The following is a 23,356-nucleotide window of genomic DNA, read 5'->3' on the forward strand; positions in this document are numbered from 1 at the left end:
CCATTTTGTCATCCTTCCAGTATTCCTCTGCATCACATATCTCAGTTGATTGTCCACTGTCATCTGCTCTCCATTGCCCAGGATAAATGGTTTTAATCCAGTTGACTGATTGGAACAAATGCCACATTCCAAAGTGTTTTCCAGACAATTGAAGTTTACTTTGATTCTCAGACCTACTTTCATCAGCTATTTATCTGCTATGGGACCCTTTTGGTCAATATCATTAATGAAGAACTACTTCATTTGAACCTTTAAGGCCAGTTGCTGCTCTCCTCCAATGACTTTCTAGCCATTTCTTTGCCAGATATTCTGGGTTGCATCTGTAAACTGAGCACTGCAGCTGCTGTTCTATGGTAATTCTGGTGTAACAGATGGAGTTACCCTGATTCTCCAACAGCTTTTACAAAAATATACAAGCGCACACAGGCCCTCCCTGGGGTAACAGAAGGGGTCGAAGTAACAGACCTAGCAGCCACACCCCTATTCCCTTCTATTTGTCTTGCCTCTACAGCAGCTGCTCACATTGTAATCCCTGAACTGATCCTGGCTCTGCTGCTGAGGGAATTTAGACAGTACCTTGTAGGGGGGAAGGATCAGTTGGTACCTTGCAGTTCCTAAGGCAAATGCTGAATGAATTTTCAGAGGATAAATGCCTGCTTGAAAAGCCACTCAGTATAAATGCGGCTTTGCCATCTTTGCCCAAGGAGACATTCACGCCAGAGTGGATGCAGCTCCCTAGCAGAGTTCCAGACAAAGTAAGCATCTTGTACATGTGTAGCTAGATGCTGTAGACATCAAACCTGATTCTGATCTAACTTACACACGGGTAAATCAGAAATCCACACAATGTTTCAAATTTAGAGGGGACATGATGGTGTTGGAATAAATTAAATCGTGATAAATCAGAATGAATGAGTGCAAGGGAGCATAAGTGAATGTAACTTAAATAGTGAGGGGGTAGAAGGGAAGGATTGCTGCAGGAAAAGCAACAAACAGGAAGGTGTAAGATAAAGAAGGAAAGACTTAGTCCACAAAGTACATACATTGCATTCGTACAACACAGCAACTAGAAATACCTGTTTCAGGTGAAAGTATTCAGATGGCTCCCAAATGCTGAGGGGGCCTGGTTCCACTCTGTTATGTCAATGGCAAAACTCTTACTAGCTTCAGTGGTTTGATATTCCATGTTTTGGTGCTGTGCAGAGGTAACTCTGAAATAAGAATCAAGTCTGAATTGTAAAGCTTAGTAAGAAACTTTTTTTTTCTTTCAAGACCCTATATGGTACCTGTTTCAAATCTTTCATATACATTTAGGTTTGTGATACTTATACATGCCTGTAAAAATAGATATTTATTTAGGATACAATTGAGTTAAATTTTTATTCAGTAACTCTCAGAAGAAATATCTTTATTACAGGGTTAAACCTTGTGTAAAATTATACCAGTTGCAATAAAGCAGCAAGATCATTAACATGTTACAATTTCCCAGAGATTTGTGCAACTTGAACCTGCAAGCTATGTATTGTTAGTATTCTATTACAATTGGTACTGTGGTCACTGCAACTGGTTGAGTCACTAACTATGCAACACTTCTCTTTACCAGCCTCACTGAAAAGCAAACAAAGTAGAGAGTCTATTGAGCAGTTATTGTCTAATATATTAAAGAAAGCTTTAATTACTTTTTGCCTCTTCCTGGTTGTCATGCAAGTCCTTACAGAAGCCCTAGAGACTCTCTCACATTCCTCTTATCCTTTAATTGGCCCATTATCAGTGGAACTAAGGACAGCAGGACAGAACTGCATTCAGAACCTATTGAATTCATAGGCCTCCTATGTGCTCACTCTCTAAATACGCTGGCCCTGATTCACCAAACTCCACTTCTACATAGTAGAGAGTGGAGGCAGTAAGAAGATGGTTTTGGCTCCCTCATTTTTGGCCACCCAGATATAATAGAAGTTAGAAAGCCTTACCTGACAGGAGGAGTTGATGTTCATCAGTCTACTGTCCTGATCCTATAAACACATTTGCAGGTGAATAATGTCACACACAAGTAGTTCCACTGACTTCAGTGGGACAACTCATGTGCTGAGAGGAAACTCAGCTGTGAAAGTGTTGGCAGGATCGAGGCCTAAATCATTTCTTCTGTCCTCTACTGCAGCTTGGCCTTCCATTGTTTTATTATATTATTATTATTATTATTTTCAATCAGAGTATTAGCACATAGGTTGGTGTCCATCGTTTAGTGTTTTTCATCTGTGCAAGAAGGGAGAAATCAGATTGCTACCTACTGACATCCAGTCTCCCAGCATTGAACATGTATAATACTCCACCGTTTGCTAAGGTGTTAATGCAAATCCAAAATATCCTCCTGTTAGTCAGTGTATCTCTTGGGAGTTAAGTAATCAAAACATTTGGTGATTAAAATTCCACTGGAAGTGACTTGACTATATTAGTGACTGTGGAAATGGTCTATTTGAAAGTGTATTAAACAAATTTAGTGTTGGTTAGAGTATGTGTAGGGGCATGAGCATGCACTCTGACAGAGCACATAAATAAAGCAAGAAGAAAGGAACTCTATTGTTTTTGTTACTGGCAATAAATTACATAATATCAGAGGCTTAAAAGTGCCAGTAAAAGCTCTTCACTAGACCATTTTAACAGCTGTCATCACAACAATAGTTGTATTATGAACCTGACATTCCTCAGAGGCATGGGAAACCAGATCCTATAATGATCTTATGGACAAGGAAAGGTTTGGTACTTGCAGTGCCACACCTAATTCAATAAATTTAAAAAGTTAAACTATTAGTTAAAAAACCAGTATAGCAAACCATTACCTTTATATACTATAGAATGTATAAATAAACACAACTTAGTCTGGATATTAAGAGTAAATTATAATATTATTGTGCTGGAAGGTGTTAATTGTGCCCAACAAATGGCTCTTTGATCTAAAAACAAATCATAGACCTAGTTAAAGCCGATTGGTGTGTTAAGCATCTTTCTTTCAGGTTAATTGGAAGGAGCAATTCAATGCCCCTTCATGTAGTGTTAACTGGAAACAAAAGGAGATTGCTGTCCAGGCCATGGATCACATGACAAAGCCAGAGCAGGGCTAAACCAGGTGATCTGAGGGATTTCCCTGGGATTGTGCCAAATGCAGAAGCCAAGGGGTGTGTGTGTGTTTGTGTTAGAGGCAAAAAGCCAGCAGGGAGGGACGTGGTCATCAACATGACCCTGAGAGGGAGCGGAGAGACAGAACTCCTTGGGCATAGAACTGACTGGAGGGGCAGACTTGAAAATAGTGAGCAAGGAAACAGCTTGCTGTTGTTTCTACCTACTGTATTCAGCAGAAAAGGACTTTGTGTATATTCTTTGTAAATAAACAGAATTGCACCAAAGAATATATCTGACTCATCTTTGATTTCTCCTCCTAGAAGAAACAATCCCACAAGGCCCCAAATATTGGCTAACCACATGGGACAAAAGAGGCAACAGTGCTAAAGTGCGCAGAAATAAAATATACCATGTTTCTTTTATATTTAGAATATAAAATTACAGATTAATTTGGAGGTGCAGACACTTGTACTTAGGTATATGTTATCTTTCTTTGATTTTGTAACCTTTCTATATACATTTTTTTTTTTTTGGCAACGTAGTACTCTTCCTATCTAGCTCAGCACCATCTAGATATTGTCATTCAGCGCTGAGTTAGGACTGTGTCCTGACCATACACTCAAACCATAGATAACCCTTGACTATAAACACAATCTTACCTATTTTACAGCACCATGCTAACCTATTCTGCATTGAAATTTATGTTGTACCTCTGACATATTATTTCTAAATGTCATTGCAGAATTTTAGCATACATTTTACAAATACCACATTAATACATTTTTTGAACACTTCCTATTTCTCCTCAGTTTTCTTTCCTTGCATTGCCCTATTGAAAAATAAAAATTAAAACAAAAGTTGCTGACCTTAGGGAAGCTGATACAGAGGGAATGTGCAAGATTTTGAGGGATTTTGACAAGAAATTTACTATATAATGTATAAAAATCTGATACAGAAAAGTGGTGGATATTTAAACATCTCTTGGATTATGATGCCAGGTAGCTCAGACCAAGAAGAGGTCAAAAAAAAAATTGTTAAACTGAAAGTGAAACATTTTTGTTTCAAAAATAAAAGTTTGAATCATTCTCTAACTACTGTAAGTAATGTTTGACCAGTGCACTAAGCAGTAGTACTCCAGCGATGCTAAATAAACAACAACATGCCATATTAGATACATAGAAGAAAATTACAACCATGCTATCTCCTGGATTTCCCCACCTACACTGAATAAATATGAATTACAGGTTGGTTCCTGCACTACAGGTGGACCTGTGGCAGCCCAGCAGCATCTTCCACATCTCAGAGGGTACAGTCACAGATGTACATGTTCCAGGGAACAGTTCACAAATTCTGCTACCCTACCTGCAACAAGCAAACATCAAATACACGTAAGCTTCCATTTCACTTCCTGCGAGTTATCCTGGTGGAATGTGGGATCTGACCTCTAATGAAGGTTTATGTCTATAATACCAAGCGTGTTTCAAAAATACTGTTACAGCACAGCATATTTTCAATTTGTCTGACAGGTAGCTAGATATTCACAACAAGACAGTCATTTTATGGGATAACAGAGTCTCCCACAGGCAAACAGTTTAATTAAATGGCCTCCTTTAGAGTGCAGACTAGTGTCTCTGAAATGCATATAAAATTGTATCTGTTGTGAGAAATATGGTAATTACTGCTCCTATTCTATAGTCTGTTTTGCTTGTACATACACTTAACAGGGGTTGGGTTTGCTTAAAAGTATACTATAAATGAGAGAGCTCACATGCTTCATTAATTATATAAAGGAATACACTGATTTGTTTTATAACTCTCTGTTCTGGTCACAAAATATAGGTCATGTAGAACAAAGACTGAATAAGGATCACATCCCACAAAAATGATCATACTCTTCATGTAGAGAGAAAGGGTGATCTTGTGGTTAAGGCCTTGATTCAGCCAGGCACCTAAGTTATATATATGTAACTTTAAGCACATGAGTAGCCCTCCTGAAGCCCATAGACTACTCACATTCTTAAGCGTGTGCTTAAGTAATTTGTTGAATCAGGTCCTATATGGGGTTAATTGTACTTATCTCAGTGTGGATAAAATATTAATGTTTGTAAAGTTCACAAAGTGGTATGCTTTGACGGGAAATAATTGTCAGTATGATTATTTCTTATAGATTACAATGATCTCAAATTACTAAATTTGTAGTCCTCAAAATAAAAGCAAATATAAAACAATTAAGTATGCAGGTCTAGTAGCCTGAGATCAGAGCTGTTTTGCTATGGGCCCTACATTGTGGCAGTTTTGCTTGCATTTAAAAATGAGATGATTATGTGATTTTTATAATTATGTTTAACTTTTATGTTACATTTTTGTACAGGAATTGACATGTCCAGTTTCTTGCATTCATATGCCTGTTCCTTGTCTCAGCAAAAGTCTATAAAAAAGATCCACAAGTGTTGTCATGGTTATCAAAAAACTACTTTAAAAAACATTATTAATGTTGCAAATCAAGCACTCAAAAGTTAGGAAATGCCGAATTCCTTCCTTCTGCATATGCATTATGATAGAGTTTTTAATTACATAGAAATATAGGGCTGGAAAAGACCTCAAAAGATTTTCTAGGCCAGCCTCCTATCCTGAGGCAGGACCAAGTAGACCTAGACCATGCCTGACAGGTGTTTGTCCAACCTGTTCTTTAAAACCTCCTATGACTTGAATGCCACAATATCCCTTGGGAGCCTTTTCCAGTGCTTACCTATTCTTATAGTTAGAAAGATTTTCCTAATCTCTAACCTAAATCTCCCTTGCTGCAAATTAACCCACTACTTCATTGAAAGACTCTCAGGTGCCCCCTCCGTCTTCTTTTCTCCAAATTAAACATACCCAGTTCTTTTACCCTTTCCCTGTAGGTCAGGTTTTCTAAATCTTTTATCATTTTTGTTGCTCTGCATTCTGGACTTCCTCCAGTTCACTCACATGTTTCTCAAAATGTGGCACCTAGAACTGGACACAGTATTCCATCAGTGCCAAGTAGAGTGGGACAATTACCTCCCATGTCTTACATATTATGCTTCTTTAATACACCCAGAACTATATTAGTCTTTTTTGCAACTGCATCACATTGTTGGCTCATATTCAATTTGTGATCCACTATAACCTCCAGATCCTTTTCAGCAGTACTACCGCCGCACCAGTTTTTCCCAATTTTGTAGTGATTACATAATATTTTTCCACAAGACTCTTGCCTCATTCAGTGTAGAGGCTGGATAGTGCTCACTTAATGAGCAGCTATTCAATATTTTGTTCCCCTTGTTATTTTCCTTCCCAATTCTCAATCCCAATCTCCTTGTGCAACTAGTCCTAGCCTCCCCCATCCCCCACAGGCCCCCATTCCTAGTGTCCTCACCCCATCAGTCCCAGTCTATCTACATCCACCAGCCCTCAGTCCCAGTCTCCTTGCCCAACCAGTCCCAGTCTACCCCCAGCCCTCATTTCCAATCTCCTTCCCCAACCAGTCTTTGGACCATTCAGCAGCAAAGCTCTATGAAATCTCTACTTAGCATGTGTGAAATGATACTTTTTCAAAAGGTTTATAACTTGACCTAAATTGGGCAGATTTTCATGGAAACCTCAAAAAGCATATCCCTGATACACAGGTCACCCAAATGCCAGATTTCAAGTCTCTGCTCCAAAGAAGACAGGCAGGCCAGATTTTTTTTAACATAGAATAAAAACATGGTGTAACAATGTATTTGACACTAGTTTCAGAGTAGCAGCCGTGTTAGTCTGTATCCGCAAAAGGAACAGGAGTACTTGTGGCACCTTAGAGACTAAGTCTTAACTTAGTCTCTAAGGTGCCACAAGTACTCCTGTTCTTTTGACACTAAGCTGATTCTAAGCCATGGTCTATACTGGGGGCGGGGCGGGAGATCGAGCTAAGTTACACAACTTCAACTACATGAATAACATAGCTGAAGTCGACGTACTTAGATCGACTTACCGTGATGTCTTCACCATGATGAGTTGACTGCTGCCGCTCTCCAGTCGACTCTGCCTGCCCCTCTTGTGGCGCTGGAGCGCTCAGGGGTCGATTTATCACGCCTAGACCAGACGCGATAAATCAGTCCCTGCTGGATTGATCGCTGTCCACTGATCCAGTGGGTAGTGTAGACATACCCTAAGAAGCAGCTTAGCTGCTGGCTAAAACTTTCTAAAAATATTCAGCCTGAGGCAGACACCTGGCATGTAAAATTTCAACCAGAACAGTTAAAATTTGTCAAAAATATAAGCAAGTGAAAACAAAGTCTCATAATGGGACATGTCAGGCGACTTTAATAGGCAGTGAGCAAGAGTGCTGATTGATCTCTTGGCTGTCGATAAACCCTCAATGTTTAGTAGTAAGACTCAGATTGCTCATTCTTAGGATAACCGGAGGTGGCAATACCAGGATTTTTCAAGGATGAGCTTGCAGAATTCGGCTTGCTAGGAGGATCATTAGCTTTCCTGAACTGTGCCGGATACTGACAGGTGGCACGACAAGAACGCAGATCCATTGCCGCCCAGTGGTTCAGTTCTTAACTGAATCTGAACTGGGCAAGGCTTCTGTGCAGTCAGCCAGCACTGTTGGGGTCTTCAAGACAACCCAAGCTGCAGCTGCTGCGCAGATCAAACAATGATAAACATTGTTGAGGAGTGCCCGTTTGCCAAATTCAACTGGGGTTCTGAAAGCTCCACTTGGCCACTAAGAACACTATTGTTTGGCTCAGCAAATGTGCAAATAAATAGGCAGTATTACCAGCCCCATCTATAATACATAGTTTTATCTGACCCTTGAGTTTACCAAACTCTTATTTAGCTAGCAATAAGATGGCCATGAAAACAGGCTCTGCACCAGATCAACTTTTACTGAAGAGTCTCTGTCACAGGGCCCACAACACCACGGCACCATCAAGCAGCTAACCTCTGCAATACAGGCAAGTCCTGCCTCAATTTCTCCTTCTTCAGTCCCTGTAGTCACTCAAGGTGCCCATCCTTTCCGCCACAGACTAAAGGCTATATCACTGCCCAGGAAAGGAATGAGATCTCTCTCGGAGTCTAATAAAAGCCCTGTTTCCAAGCATCATTTATTAATATAAGTGCATCCATTCACAGGAATCTAAATGTGAAACAGTTCACAGATCCCCAAATAGCTCCTGCGAGTGGGCTTCCCATAGTGTTCCATACCCCAGGCCTCCTTTGCCCAGGAATCCTATCCCTGCTGAGCTTCTTCAGAATCACTCTCTTCTATGTTCAGCCTGGTCCTAGCTGAGTCGGATCTTCCCTTTTAACTAGGGGCTGCTACATGAGCCTTTCAGTCACTAGGATTCCCTAGCTCCAGCCAGCCCTGTCCCACCAACGCTCTCCAGTTCTTTCTCTGCACCAGCTCTTCCCCACAGCAGCTCCCAACTCCTGCTCTGTAAGGGGTTCATGCAGCTTGCTCCAGAGAACCTTCTTCATCTCTTCCACTCCCTCTTCCTCCTCCCACCACTACTACTTCCTGTCTCTTCTTCCGCCTGGTCCTAACCAGTGCCTGAGGTGTTATAGATACAGGTGCCTTCTGTGAGATCCCACTTGCAAGCAGCTAATTAGTCACAGGGAAACTGAATCTGTTTCTTCTGAAAGGGACCAGTCACCCTGTGACAGGCTCTTGTACCTGCTGTGTATAGGTTGACTATTCAGTCCCTGACATACGATTGCAGTTGAAGTTAGAGCCCTGGGCTGCAATAAGTAAACATAGTATGTGCTCACTGAAAGTAAAGAAGAGACCCTATAGTATATTCTCATTCTGAGACACAGAAATCTATACATGGGGAGTTATGTTTAAATCCACATACTTCAAGATGAACAATTAGGACCTGATCCTGAAAGATGCTGAACATTCTACACAGGATTCAACAGAGCACTTAAGTATGTGCTTAACTTTAACATGTGAGTAACCCCACTGACTTCAGCTGGATCACTCACATGCTTAAAGTTAAGCACATGCTTAAGTGCTTTGTTGGCCTTGGCTCAGAGTGCTCAGAAAATCAAGGCTATAACCCTGGAATTTATTTAAAAATACACCTCTACCTCCATATAACACTGTCCTCAGGAGCCAAAAAATCTTACTGTGTTATAGGTGAAACCGCATTCTATTGAACTTGCTTTGATCCACCGGAGTGCGCAGCCTCCCCCCCCCCCCCCCCGAGCACTGCTTCACCGCATTATATCCGAATTCGTGTTATATTGGGTCGCGTTATACCGAGGTAGCGGTGCATATGACTGTAGAGAAGCCTTCAGTCATAATTATATATATTACTTCCCTGAGATATTTATTTGAAGAACATAGATAGCCATTACTTTGATACACATATTGATATGTTGATTACATATTAAAGTGATATAGTTAGTAGTTAATGAAATTAGTAAATAGAGCATTTCTTTTTTCTACATTAATCATTGCTGTTTTAAGAATTAAAAAGATTAAGCATCACCTCATTTTATAAAAATGACGCTTGGGGGCATTAGTTGCAATGCTAGAGCAACTCAGTTCAAGAGAGTAGCACCACAATTCTCAAAACCTGATTCTGTTCTTAATTTTATACTGACATATCATATCGCCACTGAATTCAGCGAAGGTACCCCTGATTTAAGCTATTGTATTATCAGAATCTGGCCCTGAATGTCTGAAATCATTGCACCATGTTGGATAGACTTCTTTCCATGAGTTAGTGACCTTTCTATGCTATTCTTTGGTCTTGGCAGAAAAACAGAAAAGCTTTTTTCTGCATTTCTCTTTCATAGATTCATAGATTCATAGATTCATAGATTATAGGACTGGAAGGGACCTCGAGAGGTCATCGAGTCCAGTCCAGTCCCCTGCCCGCATGGCAGGACCAAATACTGTCTAGACCATCCCTGATAGACATTTATCTAACCTACTCTTAAATATCTCCAGAGACGGAGATTCCACAACCTCCCTAGGCAATTTGTTCCAGTGTTTAACCACCCTGACAGTTAGGAACTTTTTCCTAATGTCCAACCTAGACCTCCCTTGCTGCAGTTTAAACCCATTGTTTCTGGTTCTATCCTTAGAGGCTAAGGTGAACAAGTTCTCTCCCTCCTCCTTATGACACCCTTTTAGATACCTGAAAACTGCTATCATGTCCCCTCTCAGTCTTCTCTTTTCCAAACTAAACAAACCCAGTTCTTTCAGCCTTCCTTCAAAGGTCATGTTCTCAAGACCTTTAATCATTCTTGTTGCTCTTCTTTGGACCCTTTCCAATTTCTCCACATCTTTTTTAAAATGCGGTGCCCAGAACTGGACACAATACTCCAGCTGAGGCCTAACCAGAGCAGAGTAGAGCGGAAGAATGACTTCTCGTGTCTTGCTCACAACACACCTGTTAATGCATCCCAGAATCATGTTTGCTTTTTTTGCAACAGCATCACACTGTTGACTCATATTTAGCTTGTGGTCCACTATAACCCCTAGATCCCTTTCTGCCGTACTCCTTCCTAGACAGTCTTTTCCCATTCTGTACCATTCAATACCAGCCCCCTCTTGCTGTCTATGTTTAAGTGTGTGACCGTATATTTAGGTTACATTATGCAATTTTTGTTTCTCATTTTTTGCTAGACACTTTTAAAATGACTGACTTCAAGATGAATATTTCTTAGAAGAACTGTAGTATAACTATACATGATAAACCAAGGAAAAGATTCCTTTTTGCTTTAGATGGAATATTTCCAATGCCCAAGTCCGATGTTTTCTTGTTGTTTTGTGTCTGACCCCCCCATATCTATATGTATGGTTCAGCACTTCTACATGGAGAGAAAACATAGGCATGCATATTTTGCAGTATAAAAGTAAGCTACATGTGCTGTCATACAAGCATAACTTGAACACTTAAATTAGGCTAAGTTGTTTACATCATTCTGTTTCATTCACTTAAAAACAAGCTGCCTCCGTTTTTGAAAGCACTGTTGTGTTTCAAAGCAATTGGACTACTTATTTGGCAGTATGTATTGTAATAAGCCTGCAAACTTTTATTGTTAAAATAAAAAAGGATGATGTAACATCAGCACGATTTTACTGTGGCTGTATTTCTCTTTAAATCTGATATTTATTTTGCCCTGCACTCTATTTTATTCATGCTGTTTAATAATGCTGCTTTCTTTTTAATCTAGGATCATCATATCTGATCTACAGAAAGTGATAGAAAAACAAAGTGGTTTGCGATCATGTAGGAATCGTAGATCAGTACTAGGATACAACTATGAAGTGTACCACTCACTGGAAGAAGTATGTTGAAAATGAAGATGGTGTTTGTTATCTAAACCAGTGGTCTCCAAACTTTTTTGATCACGCCTCCCCCCTCAGTAAAAAATTTTTGAGCATGCACCCCCTGCCGCGCCAAAGCAAAAAAAAAAAGGCACTCGGACTCTTGCCTGATGAAGCACTGATCTAAACTCCCATTCACTTCAGCAAGGCTAAGATTTCACCCTATCTAGTTAGAAGTGTGTTCTGATCCTGATGAGTAGAGATGCTAGTAAAAGTTACACATACATATTCATTTTCAGCAAGTTTTCTAAATGTTTTATATAAAATAAAAATATAGACCCTTTAAAGTTTGTTTTTAAATCCATTATTATTTATAATATTTTCTTTCAAGGTTTGGCATCTCAAAAAAGATATATTGGAATTGGAAAAGGTACAGAGAAGGATAACAAAAATGACCAGGAGTATGGAACAGCTTCCATAGAAGGAGAGTAAAAAGACTGGGACTGTTCAGGTTAGAAAAGAGATGACTAAAGGGGGATATAATGGAGGTCTATAAAATTATGAATGGTGTGGAGAAAGTGAATAAGGAAGTGTTGTTTACCCCTTCACATAACACAAGAGCTGGGGTAACCTGATGAAATTAATAGGCAGCAGGTTTAAAACAAGCAAAAGTAAGTACTACTTCACACAATGCAGAGTCAACCTGTGAAACTTGTGGCCAGGGGATCTAGTGAAGGCCCAAAGTATAACTGGGCTCAAAAAATAATTAGGCAAATTCACGGAGTATAGGTCCATGAATGGCTTATTAGCCAAGATGGTCAGGGACTCAAGTCCATGTTCTGGGTATCGCTCAACCTCTGACTGCCAGAAGCTGAGACTGGATGGATCACTCAATAATTGCCCTATTCTATTCATTCCCTTTGAAGCATCTGATGCTGGCCACTGTTGGATACTGAGCTAGATGAACCAATAGTTTGACCCAGTATGACTATTCTTATATTCTTATGTTCCTTTTCCTTTCTAAATAATTACCTTAGAAACTTCTTTGTTTTAAACCAGTCACTGTTAACATGACTTTGGTTTAAATTCTTTTGACTTCAGAGTCTGGGGGCGTGGTTACCTTATTCACATTAGCAGTCTCACTGAAGTCCACAGGTCTACTTGTGATTAAAATTTTCTCACATGCTTAAGTGTCTGCAGGATGGGGCCCAAAGAGATAAAAGTATTCAGATAGTGGTTCCTCTACTAAGGGCCCATGTGAAGCTTTCCATGTGAAGAACTCCCATGGATTTCAGTGGACCAATAGAGAAATAAAAATAGACACTGGTTGTATTAATTAAATTATTATTAGGAGCCAAATTCACTCTTATTCAGATGAATTATATCTTGATATCAGTAAGGTTTGTGACACAGTCCCACATGACATTCTCATAAGCAATGTGCAGAAATGTGCAGCCAACTTATAGTAATTTCACCTAGACCACAATTGGTTGAAAGACTATACTCAAAAGTAGTTATCAATGGTTTGCTGTCAAACTAGAAGGGGGTATCTAATAGGTCCTACAGGAGTCAGTCCTGGGTCCAGTACTAGTCAATATTTTCATTAATGACTTTGATAATAGAGTGGAGGGTATGCTTATAACATTTATGGATGACATCAAGATCTGGGAGGGGTTTGCCAGCACTTTGGAAGTCACAATTAGAATTTAAATGACCTTGACAAATTAGAGAATTAGTCTGAAATCAACAAGATAAAATTCAGTAAAGACAAGTGCAAAATATTTCACTTAGGAAGGAAAAATTAAATGCACAACTGCAAAATGGGTAATAACTGACTAGGCAATAGTACTGTTGAATGGGATCTGCGGGTTATAGTGGATCACAAATTCAATATGAGTCACAATGTGATACAGTTGCAAAAATAGCTAATATCATTTTGGAGTGTATTAACAGGAGTGTCATATGTAAGACACAGGACGTAATTGTCCCACACTATTCGGCACTGGTAAGGACTCAGCTGGAATATGTGTCCACTTCCGGGTGCCACATTTTTAGAAAAGATGTGGACAAATTGGAAAGAATCTAGAAAACAACAAAAATTATAAAAAAAGAATTAGAAACCTGACCTATCAGGAAAGGTTTACAAAACTGGGCATGTTTAGTCAGGAGAAAAGAAGACTGTGTGGGGAACTGATAAGAGGACAGTTGTCAATTGTTCTGTATGTCCACTGAAGGTAGGACAAGAAGTAATGGGCTTAATCTGCAGCAAGGAAGATTTAGGTTAGATATTAGGAAAAACTTTCTAATTATAAAGGGTAGTTAAGGTCTGGAATCATTGTCCACGGGAGATTGTGGAATCCCCATCACCGGATGTTTTTAAGAACAGGTTGGACAAACACCTGTCAGGGATGCTCTAGGTTTACTTGGTCCTGCCTCAATGCAGGCGGCTGGACTAGATGACCTCACTAGGTACCTTCTAGCACTACATTTCTATGATTCTGTGATTCTATGAATCTCTCACTGAAGTCAAAGGGAATGTTCTCTGAGTAATAACTTAAGAATACACTCTAAGGTTTTAAAATGTCTGTGTATTTTCTTGTTAAAATTGTTTTTTTTAAACTATGACATGGCCTGTTGCTTCTCCTCCTCTGAAGCTATACGTACAGAGCCTCTTCAGCATCTGGCCCTGAGACATTGAGTAGGGAGAAGAAGAAGGAAAAATCAATCCTCCCATTTGACAATGTGCATGCAAGTGCAGAACCTACTGCTGTCAGCACAGAGGGTGTTAGATAGAGCTCTGTGAAATCCACCTATGTCAGTTTGCACTAGAAACAAAACCACTGAGTTCAGTTTGTGAGGATCTGCAACTCCTGAGGTTTAGTTGCAGTATTCTATCTACTCACTGCAAAAAATGAAACTGTTGACACTAGTGTCTTCTACCACTCCCCTCCCTTCTCCCAACAAGCCCATTTTCCATCTTTACCTGGTGCCATCTTCCAGAGGGGAGATTTCTTTCTCCGTTCAGCTTCTAATGTCTTTAGGGAATGTCAGTTGGCCTCACAGGGGGAAGCTAACTAGATTGCTTCCTCCATACCACTTTTTGGTGGGAGCGGTCTTCAAGGTAGACATACTCCCTCCCAAATTCTTGGTGATTTCTAAGGGGGAGGGCTAGTTGTCACTTTGTTGTAGTAAGGTGTCATCAAGGAGGAATTAGAGGGAGGGAAGACTGGACCTGAAGTTACTGAAGAAGCAAGGGGGGACAAAAAGGTCTAGAGCATTTATTAGAGCACAGAGATAACCCAAATGAAAGACCAAATAAAAAAAACACACTGTGGGTCATAGTAGTAAAAGTAGGATTAAAATAGCACCTATGAACCCTATTAAAGGCTCCGGGCCACAGTGTGTTAGACACTGTGCAGACATGGAACAAAGAAGACTGTTCCACTCCCTTCCCCACATTGCTCACAATCTAAGTGACAGACAAGACACAACTGGAAAACAAAACATATTCTTGACAGGTCTCACTAGCCTTTTTTTCTCCCTTCTCTTTAATATCTCTTTCCCAGAAGTGTTAATGACTTAGACAGCAATTTTATGTCTGTATTTTCAGATTCAAAGTTGGATGTATCGTTTGAACAAAACCCATTCAGATCTCATTCATATGTTCTCTGTTGGAAAATCATATGAAGGAAGACCTCTGTTTGTACTAAAGGTAAAAATTAAATAGTTAAAGCAGTTATATCTAACACCTGAAACCAAATTCAAATACCTATTCCACACAGCATATTTATATGAGAGATTCCGAGCACCTACATCTCCTAATGAAATCAGCAGGATTTGCGGGAACTCAGCACCATCCTGGATCAGACCCTTAATAAACAATGTAATAGCCTGTGAGAAAATAGTTCACACATTAGAAAGTTAAGGGTCAAATCCTGCTGTCTTTACCTCTGTATGTATTCTCTTTGCAATCTACTGGATTATTTGTGTGAGTAAGGCAAGCAGGATTTGGCTTTAAGGGAGTTGGAAAGTTCTGTGTTTATAGTTGACTTATAGAATGAGTATCCTCAAGGATGGATGGACCACAAGAAACCCTTGACCTCTTCTGAACATTGTGTCTCACAATTCTTGTTGAGCTGTTAATGATGAAATGCTGGGATTCAGTGCTCAAAATTAGCCAAAGCCTACAAAGGAAAAATTAGTACTTCTATATGTTTTCCTTGCATCCTTTCCCACTAATTTCTTAAAATTTGGTTTCACATGACATGCTGATTTCAGGAAAATCTTTAAATTATTCCCCAAAATACATTACCTGAGCCCTGCTCCAAGTGGCATATAAGGACTTATTTCTTCAATAAAAAAGGAGTTGATAGCTCTGACTTTTCCTGTGACTTTTTCAGTTCTCCAGTTTGTAACCTTGAAATGAGCTGCATGGATGATACCTAAAATTCCTATTCCAAAATAACAGATCTGTATCTCTTTTGTAACAGTTTACAAGAAAAGTTCAAAATGTCTATTGCAGCTAATTAACTATGTTCATTTCTACTATTGCTGCTCACTAAATGTCAATAAGCACTAAGACCTGCTGTGGTAACAATGAGTATTTGCTTTTTTAGTTAGGTAAAAGATCACGGCCTTACAAGAGAGCTGTCTGGATAGACTGTGGCATTCATGCAAGAGAATGGATTGGTCCTGCCTTCTGCCAATGGTTTGTAAAAGAAGTAAGTTTTTAATGCCTTACAGTATTTTTACTTTAGAGCAGTGTTTACCAAATAGTGGGTCATGACCCACAAATGCATTGCAGGAAGATTGTAGATGGGTTGTGGGCTCAGTGCACAGGGGAGACCATGGTGTGGGAGGAGCATTAGAGAGTTTGCTCACCCTGCACACAGCCCACAACATAAAGCTGGGTGCAGTTCCCCACTCTGGGCATTGTGACCTGGCACGTGGGGTCACAGCACCACTCAGATTTAGTCTGGCCACCATTCTGTCATAATGGAGGGCAGGGCCAGCTCCAAGGCACCAGCCCAGTAAGCAGGTGCTTGGGGCAGCCAACGGAGAGGGTTGGCATGCCCAGCTCTTCAGCGGCAATTCGGTGGCGGGTCCCTCACTCCCTCTCGGAGCGAAGGACCAGCCGTCGAATTGCCACCGAAGACTGAAGCGGCGGCGGTAGAGCTGATCGTGAACGTGGCTTTTTTTTTTTTTTCCTCTGCTTCTGGCGGCAAAAACCCTGGAGCCGGCCCTGATGGAGGGACAGCCAAGCCAAACCTGAGTGGGACCGTGACCCCTGCATGGAACCCTAGACAAAACTAGGCACATGACACAAATATGCCCTACATGTATTGGCAGAGATTTGGAATGAGAACACCCACACTATGGAGACTGATATGTTGGCAATGGTCCAGATTAGTCAATGCCAGGCCCAGCACTAACCTTTGTTAGTAGTGTATTGCAATCTGGCAATATCCTTGTCCTTGAAACTTAGCCTGAAAAAGACAAATTCATCCCATGTGTAATTCAACTGGAGTGAGTGGAGTAACACCAGGGATGAATGTGGTCCAAAATGATGAATTCTGGATTGTCTGAACACACAATGTCTCATTAATTTCCCTTTGGCCCCACCCTACTTGATGTTTTGTTCCCTTAACCCTTGATTTATCTGGAGTCTAAACATCACATACATACTCACAAATAAACTCCAATTCCCTTAGTCATTCTTCAACAATGAGGCAGGGAAATTAAACCAATTAAAATTCAGCATTTCATTTGCCTGCTCCAGTACATCAGTATTCTTTTTCATGTCACCACTTACTTTCATTCTCACTCTGGGCTCAGTTCAGACATATGACAATTTTGCAAGATTTTTATTTAAGGCCCAGGGTCTTACCTGCCAAACGCTAGTCACTTTAGATCAGCACGATTTATGGAATCAAACAATGCTCAAAATCCTTCATACACAAACTATCCTAAACAACTGCTGGAACTTTGAGTGTAAGTGTCTTTCTATCGCACACATTTTCCTCTTTCCTTGGTTCTCCTCTAAGCCCACATTGTAGCAACACTGTCTCTTACTCAGGAAAGCTGCCTCTGGTTTTCCGACCTATCAGTATTGTGGTAACTCCTGATCCTGCAAGGCACTACACAAAGTCAGACCCCCGCATCCATTCATAGCCCTGTAAACTTCAAGAGTGTATTCACTGCAGTGCTAACTTGAGCTCTTTCAGTTCTTGCCCCTCCCATCCACACACAATATACTCTAAACCCAAGTTTAATGATACTTTCAACCTACACCAGGTAGCTCAGTGGGGCTGTAGGCTAGCGCCCAAGAGAGGCTTTCAGTCAGGCTGGTCACCCACCCACTTGGCAGTGAGAAAGCAGGTTAAACCACTCAAGCGATGCCACTCCTCCAGTGCCTTCCCATAATTCCCCCACATGCCCAGAAGGACGGACAAGTTCTCCCACAATTCACTGGGAAAGAATTATAGAAAAGTTCAGCTTATTGCAGCGCAAAAAAAACATATGATATGACTCAAGAAGTCCTAGCAATATATGTGAGGAAGCGCAGCACCAGTGAGGACATGGTAACACGCGTATGGCTTTGCAGTGTTGCTACTCATAAGTAGGCCCCAATCACCTGAGTTTACTCTGCAGGGAAGGCATACTTTAATAGGACTCTATGCTAGTATAATAGTTTGCAAGTACAGAGCAGCCTGCAGGATTGGGATCCAAGTCCCAGTCTTGAAACGAGGGAGAAGAGGAAGGAGCAAATAAGCAGTGTGAGGCACTCCCTCAAGTGCCTGTCTTTTTAATTTAGTGCTTTAAATTCATTTTGCAGTTAGGAAACTAGGACAAGGTTTCTTTTAAAGTCCACAGCAGGAAGTAAGATATATAATTTTCTGCCTGTTATTTGAGACCGTTGAAGACTAGACTGCTTTGTTTCACTAAATATTTAACATATGCTTTCTGTGCTTAATTAAAATGTGTACCACTCAGAATTTACTTAGAGTAAATGAATGTATGAATGTGTCTCTCACTCTTTCTCATGCATCGTATTTGTTCACATGCTGCATTTCCTCTATCCCCCTTCTTCAGTGCAATGTGTAATCCCAATTTTTAGAAAAGCATAACAGGAAAGGACTCCATTATAGTCACAGTTTCTGGCTAGAGTAAACAAAAACAAAAAAATTATGAACTTGAGATATTTGGATTGGAATGTCATTTTCCCAATAAACAATTAACCATTTTAATGAGAGCTCCAGAAACACTCCAAGTTTCAAGATGCTCTCAGCTCTTTGCAATTCTCTTGTGTTAGCAAGTCCTCTCTGTAAGTGTGTATTGTATGCAGCTCAGAAGCAGGCAGTTCATCCCTTCCGAAGTTCAATCTGAGTTTTGGAAAACGCAGTCCATTAAGAGGCAAGTTTTCTGGACATCCAAACACTCTGTCTCAATACTGACCCCAGGCAGGAAGGGCCAGGAGAGCTCTTCCAACTGATGCAAGGATAGTGGGGCTGTGTCCATCTCCCCTTAGAGGGCCAGTCACCCTGTAATAATTTGCTTTTCAGAAAACTGAGAAGTTACTCTCCATTCTTTCAAGAGCTGAGAACACTGGAGGCAGCAAGTTCAGGCCATAGTGAGGGGAGGGCTCCATAGCAACCCATGTGTCCAAACTGAGAAAGACATTGATTGGTACTGAAGGCATCTCAGTCAGGCTTTCTCAGCTATGAAAAGTCAGCTTGTGGAATGGAGGGTCTCTAGGACCAGTTAAGGACTTATCTTCACTAGAAAATGACATTGAGCTAGAACACAACCTTGAAGAGTCCTGTTAACTAATGTGATGCTGACTACAACTTTGCTGTCATGGCACACAGGGACAAGTTGTGTTTAACATAATGCAGCTGGTTGTGAGTAAATCCCACTGGAACCATGTTTTACCCATGACCCATTAACATAATATTAAATACAGCTTGTGGCTGCCTAGTGTGACAGCAAAGTTGTAGTCAATATTGTGTTAGTTTAAGGTCATGTTCTAACTCTCTAAATTTCTAGTGAACACAAGTCCTTATTGAAGATAATAAAAGGTGAAAGTCATGAATAAAAAGTCTAACCAGTGTAGATATACCAGAGTCAGAATTTATGCTCCCTTTTCTAAAGCAGAAAAAATGATGACTCCTCAGAGTGTGAGGAAAAGGGGGAGAGGTGTCATGTTCTGATAGAGTGGTGTAATTCTCCACATTATCAAGCTGCTTGCTGTTCTGTAGATAGCAGAAAGACAGATTGTTGTCATCTGCCATCTTTTGCCTTCCCCTCTCCCTTGCATTTTATCTGGAACAAAAACAAATATTAAACTTGTGTTCATGAAAGATGAAGTATTTATTTCTTATCATTTATTTTAGTATTAAAGTGATGTCATAAAACGTTATTGTGAGGTACCCTTTCAGTACGTTTCTGTATGTATCCTTAAATACTGGGTAACGTGGCTGTCACAATCAATGCATGTTAGGGCTCAGCCCTGTGCCAAATAGGCGCATATCTGCATTGGGCAGATGTCAGAGGAATTCTGCCTAAAGGAGGTAGAATTTCTCCTGGAGCTCTACAGTAGACTGGGAAAGTATGACTGCTGCTACGCCTCTTCAGAGGTTGCAGCATAGTCCACCCTGCCCACCTGGTCATGACCCTGCCTCCTCCCAACTTTGGGGTGTCTTGTGCCCTATAGAGCACACCGACAGCATGTGGATTGCAGTTGAACCTGGCTGCATAAGATGGTGGATTTCCTGCCCTTCCTGCCTGCCCTGCTTACACTAGTCAGCCAGACGCAATCTGGTCCTTAACAATACTAGAGAATAAGCAACACTGTCCTATGTATTTAAGATGCTAAATATTCAGATATTTATTTATATTAATATGCACTAGAAACCACAGGCAGCTGCAGTTGATCAGAGAATGCCTCTCTTTGTTTGAGTCTGTCTCCTTTGTGCAAAGCTGGTCCCACACTACACAGTTTGGGATGTTTTCCTCTAAAAATTTGGTGCAGGCCCACATCTACCTTTTTGACATAGTGTTCTTTTTTCCATTTGGAGAGGCTGTTCTAAATGTAATGTGTGTGTGTGCACATGCACACACGTTTGTGGCCTTTGTTATACAGAACAGAGTAGATAATCATCAATGATCTCTCTTCTGACTTTACTCTGAATATTTTTTTCTATTTGAAAATTTGTACTTATAACACAAAACCTCAGCCAAATCTAATGCTCAAAAGTCCCCTGGATGTGTATCCCTGCCTGATCTTGCAAATATGTGCTACTAGCCACTCGTGCAAGTGGATTTCCATGGAGCTAAGCTCTGCATGGTAGCATGGGTTTGCAGGATCGTGTCCTAATTATGAGTGTAATTTTAATGGATAAACTCTTAAGCAAATGATAAAAAAGTTAAATGTAGTACTTCGCTGTCACCACAATGAGGCATGTGATGATTGAGGCATTGTTTTATAAGTAGCTGTGGAAAGCATTCCTGTGCTTTTAATGTTTTTTCTCTTTTGGTCCATAATGAGTCCAGTTCTGTTCAACAAGAAAAATGTGTAAAGTATTTTTTTCCTTTGCTCTGCAGCAAGATAAAATTATCTGCAGCTTCTTAGTGTAGGGAGATACGTTTTTTATTGTTGTGTGCTTTAAACTTGTCAATTGCTTCTTCATGACAACCCACAATAATCTTGTGAAGGTAAAAATTACTTTCATTCAGATTGCAGCTATTCATGTTTTACCACATGAATGCATTTTGATGAAATAAAAGTATAACTGCAGCTGTATTGTGCCTATAGGAGGAGTTTCCCAGTGATAATCACTATTTGTTATCCATCACTAGGACATTCAAACACCAATACACACAGGGGCTTTTAAACTAGTGAATATGGGCTTGTCTACACTGGCAATTTACAGCGCTGCAACTTTCTCACTCAGGGGTGTGAAAAAACACCCCCCTGAGCGCAGCTAGTTTCAGCGCTGTAAAGCACCAGTGTAGACAGTGCTCCCAGCGCTGGTAGCTACGCCCCTTGTGGAGGTGGGTTTTTTAGAGCGCTGGGAGAGCTAGCTGCAGGCACAGCACCTCTATAAATACCTCTCTTAATAAAAAGACAGATTAGTTTTAGAAACATAGGAGAACACCCATCATTGCTCAGCAGAGTCATCTGCACAGCGGAAGAATACACTCCTATATTCCATGAGAGCTAGGATGACCATATGTCCCGTTTTGGCTACTTCTGCACACTAGACCTTGGACTACACCTGTCTCAGGCACCTAGGTTAGGGGGTCCTTCTCCTTTCTGGAGTTTTCCCATCGGGTTCCTGCTAAGCCTTCCCCGGAGGACATAATACTTTGTCATTTTTCCAGCTGCTGTTTCTGATCTAGTGCCAGTAGAAGATGCTTCTTGTACAACCCCAAAATAGCAGGGAAGGTTTGTTTGCAAACATTTTTCAGGCACAGTTGAAGCTCCAACTTTTGAAAGTTTGATCCTATGTTTTAAGATCTCTACCTGAGTCATGAAGTGGCACTTTATTACCTAATGTGGAATCATAGATCAAGCACCAGGCTTATGATTTGTAGGGCTCCAAGTAAAAGCAGATCCCTAAGATGTAAGAGGGGAGAGCAGATTAAGTTATGAGTTGTCTCCAGAGATGAAGATAGGCTAACCCATGACTTACCTAATCAGTACAGAATTACGTGGGACCAAACAAGCAGCTACTTTGCTTGGTGCCTAAGGCCAGACCTGATTATAATTTAAAATGTACAGAAAATAACAAACATCTTAAGTTACTTTCAATAAGGATGCTATGACTGATGTTTGAACACAGAGCGAGGAGCTAAAAGCCTCTATCATTAGAAATAGTGTTATGGTATGATTGCTGAAGAAACAACAACAGAGTCAGGTTTCAGTGCTAAAATAGTAACTGGCTAAGTCGGTGTTAATAATTATTAATCCAAAATCAGAAATAGCAAATCTTGACCTTAACTTAAATGTAAAGACAATGAATTGTGGGACAGGATATGGTTATTAGGCCCAACTAGTATGTATATAATTTAAAAGTTTCTCTGAACCCCGTCTCCTTGCCTTGTCATTTTCCATCAATTCCCTTCCTTTGTAAACTGCATAGATTCATTCATTCATTCAATACTCTTTGATTTGCAGCCTTGGTGACTTCTAGCATTTCTGTGGCACAGTGTGTTTATATATAGAATAGATCCTCAGCTGGGGTAAACCAGCAATAGCTCTAATCATCATTATGTAGGTTTGCTGGTTTATACCAGCTGAAGACGTGGCCCTCTCTTATCAGTCACTGTTTATTTTTTCTCCATCAGATTTTTGGCACCATTCCTATATCATCTTCTCTTTTGTTATTAATACTATTCAGCATTTATGGGTCTAGTCTGGCTCTCAGTGAATTCAGTGGCAAAACTTCCATTGATTTCCTTGGGGGATACAGGATTAAGCCATATGAAATATAATTATTTTATATTCTGAAAGCATTGTACAAACAGTAATGGAGAAAAATGACTAGTGGTTGACATAAAAGTTGTATTTGTCATGGTGATGAGAATATATGTTTTATCACTTAGTATTTTTTCACTTTAATCATTATTTTGAGGATTTGATACACATTACAAAAGGCAGGTTGCATAGTATGATACTGATATAATATAGTATAGTAATATAGCATAGTATAATAGTAATAGGGATGGTGTCCCTAACCTCTGTTTGCCAGAAGCTGGGAATTGGCAACAGGGGATGGATCATTTGATGATTACCTGTTCTGTTCATTCCCTCTGGGGCACCTGGCATTGGCAGGATACTGGGCTAGATGGACCTTTGGTCTGATCCAGTATGGCTGTTCTTATGATACACCTTAGTGATTGTTAGACAAAATGGCAAAGGCCTTGTGGATGCCATCAAGA

General features: G+C 40.3%; 1 protein-coding gene across 3 annotated transcripts in view; it reads left to right on the plus strand.

The window, feature by feature from the left end:
- The window catches only part of CPA6 (carboxypeptidase A6), a 109,554-nt gene that overhangs the window by 57,775 nt on the left and 28,423 nt on the right, over positions 1–23,356 (plus strand). Inside the window, exons 3-6 of one of the 3 annotated variants that reach the window (XM_054018915.1) lie at positions 4,381–4,505; positions 11,320–11,434; positions 15,024–15,125; positions 16,030–16,134. In XM_054018915.1, coding sequence (XP_053874890.1) covers positions 4,381–4,505; positions 11,320–11,434; positions 15,024–15,125; positions 16,030–16,134 — 447 coding nt within the window. Of the gene's footprint in view, positions 1–4,361; positions 4,506–11,319; positions 11,435–15,023; positions 15,126–16,029; positions 16,135–23,356 lie in introns of all 3 variants that reach the window. The other 2 variants (XM_054018917.1, XM_054018916.1) reach the window with 2 other exon arrangements.

The sequence above is a fragment of the Malaclemys terrapin genome, chromosome 2 (assembly GCF_027887155.1).
Source record: "Malaclemys terrapin pileata isolate rMalTer1 chromosome 2, rMalTer1.hap1, whole genome shotgun sequence".
In the NCBI taxonomy this organism is placed as follows: Eukaryota; Metazoa; Chordata; order Testudines; family Emydidae; genus Malaclemys; species Malaclemys terrapin.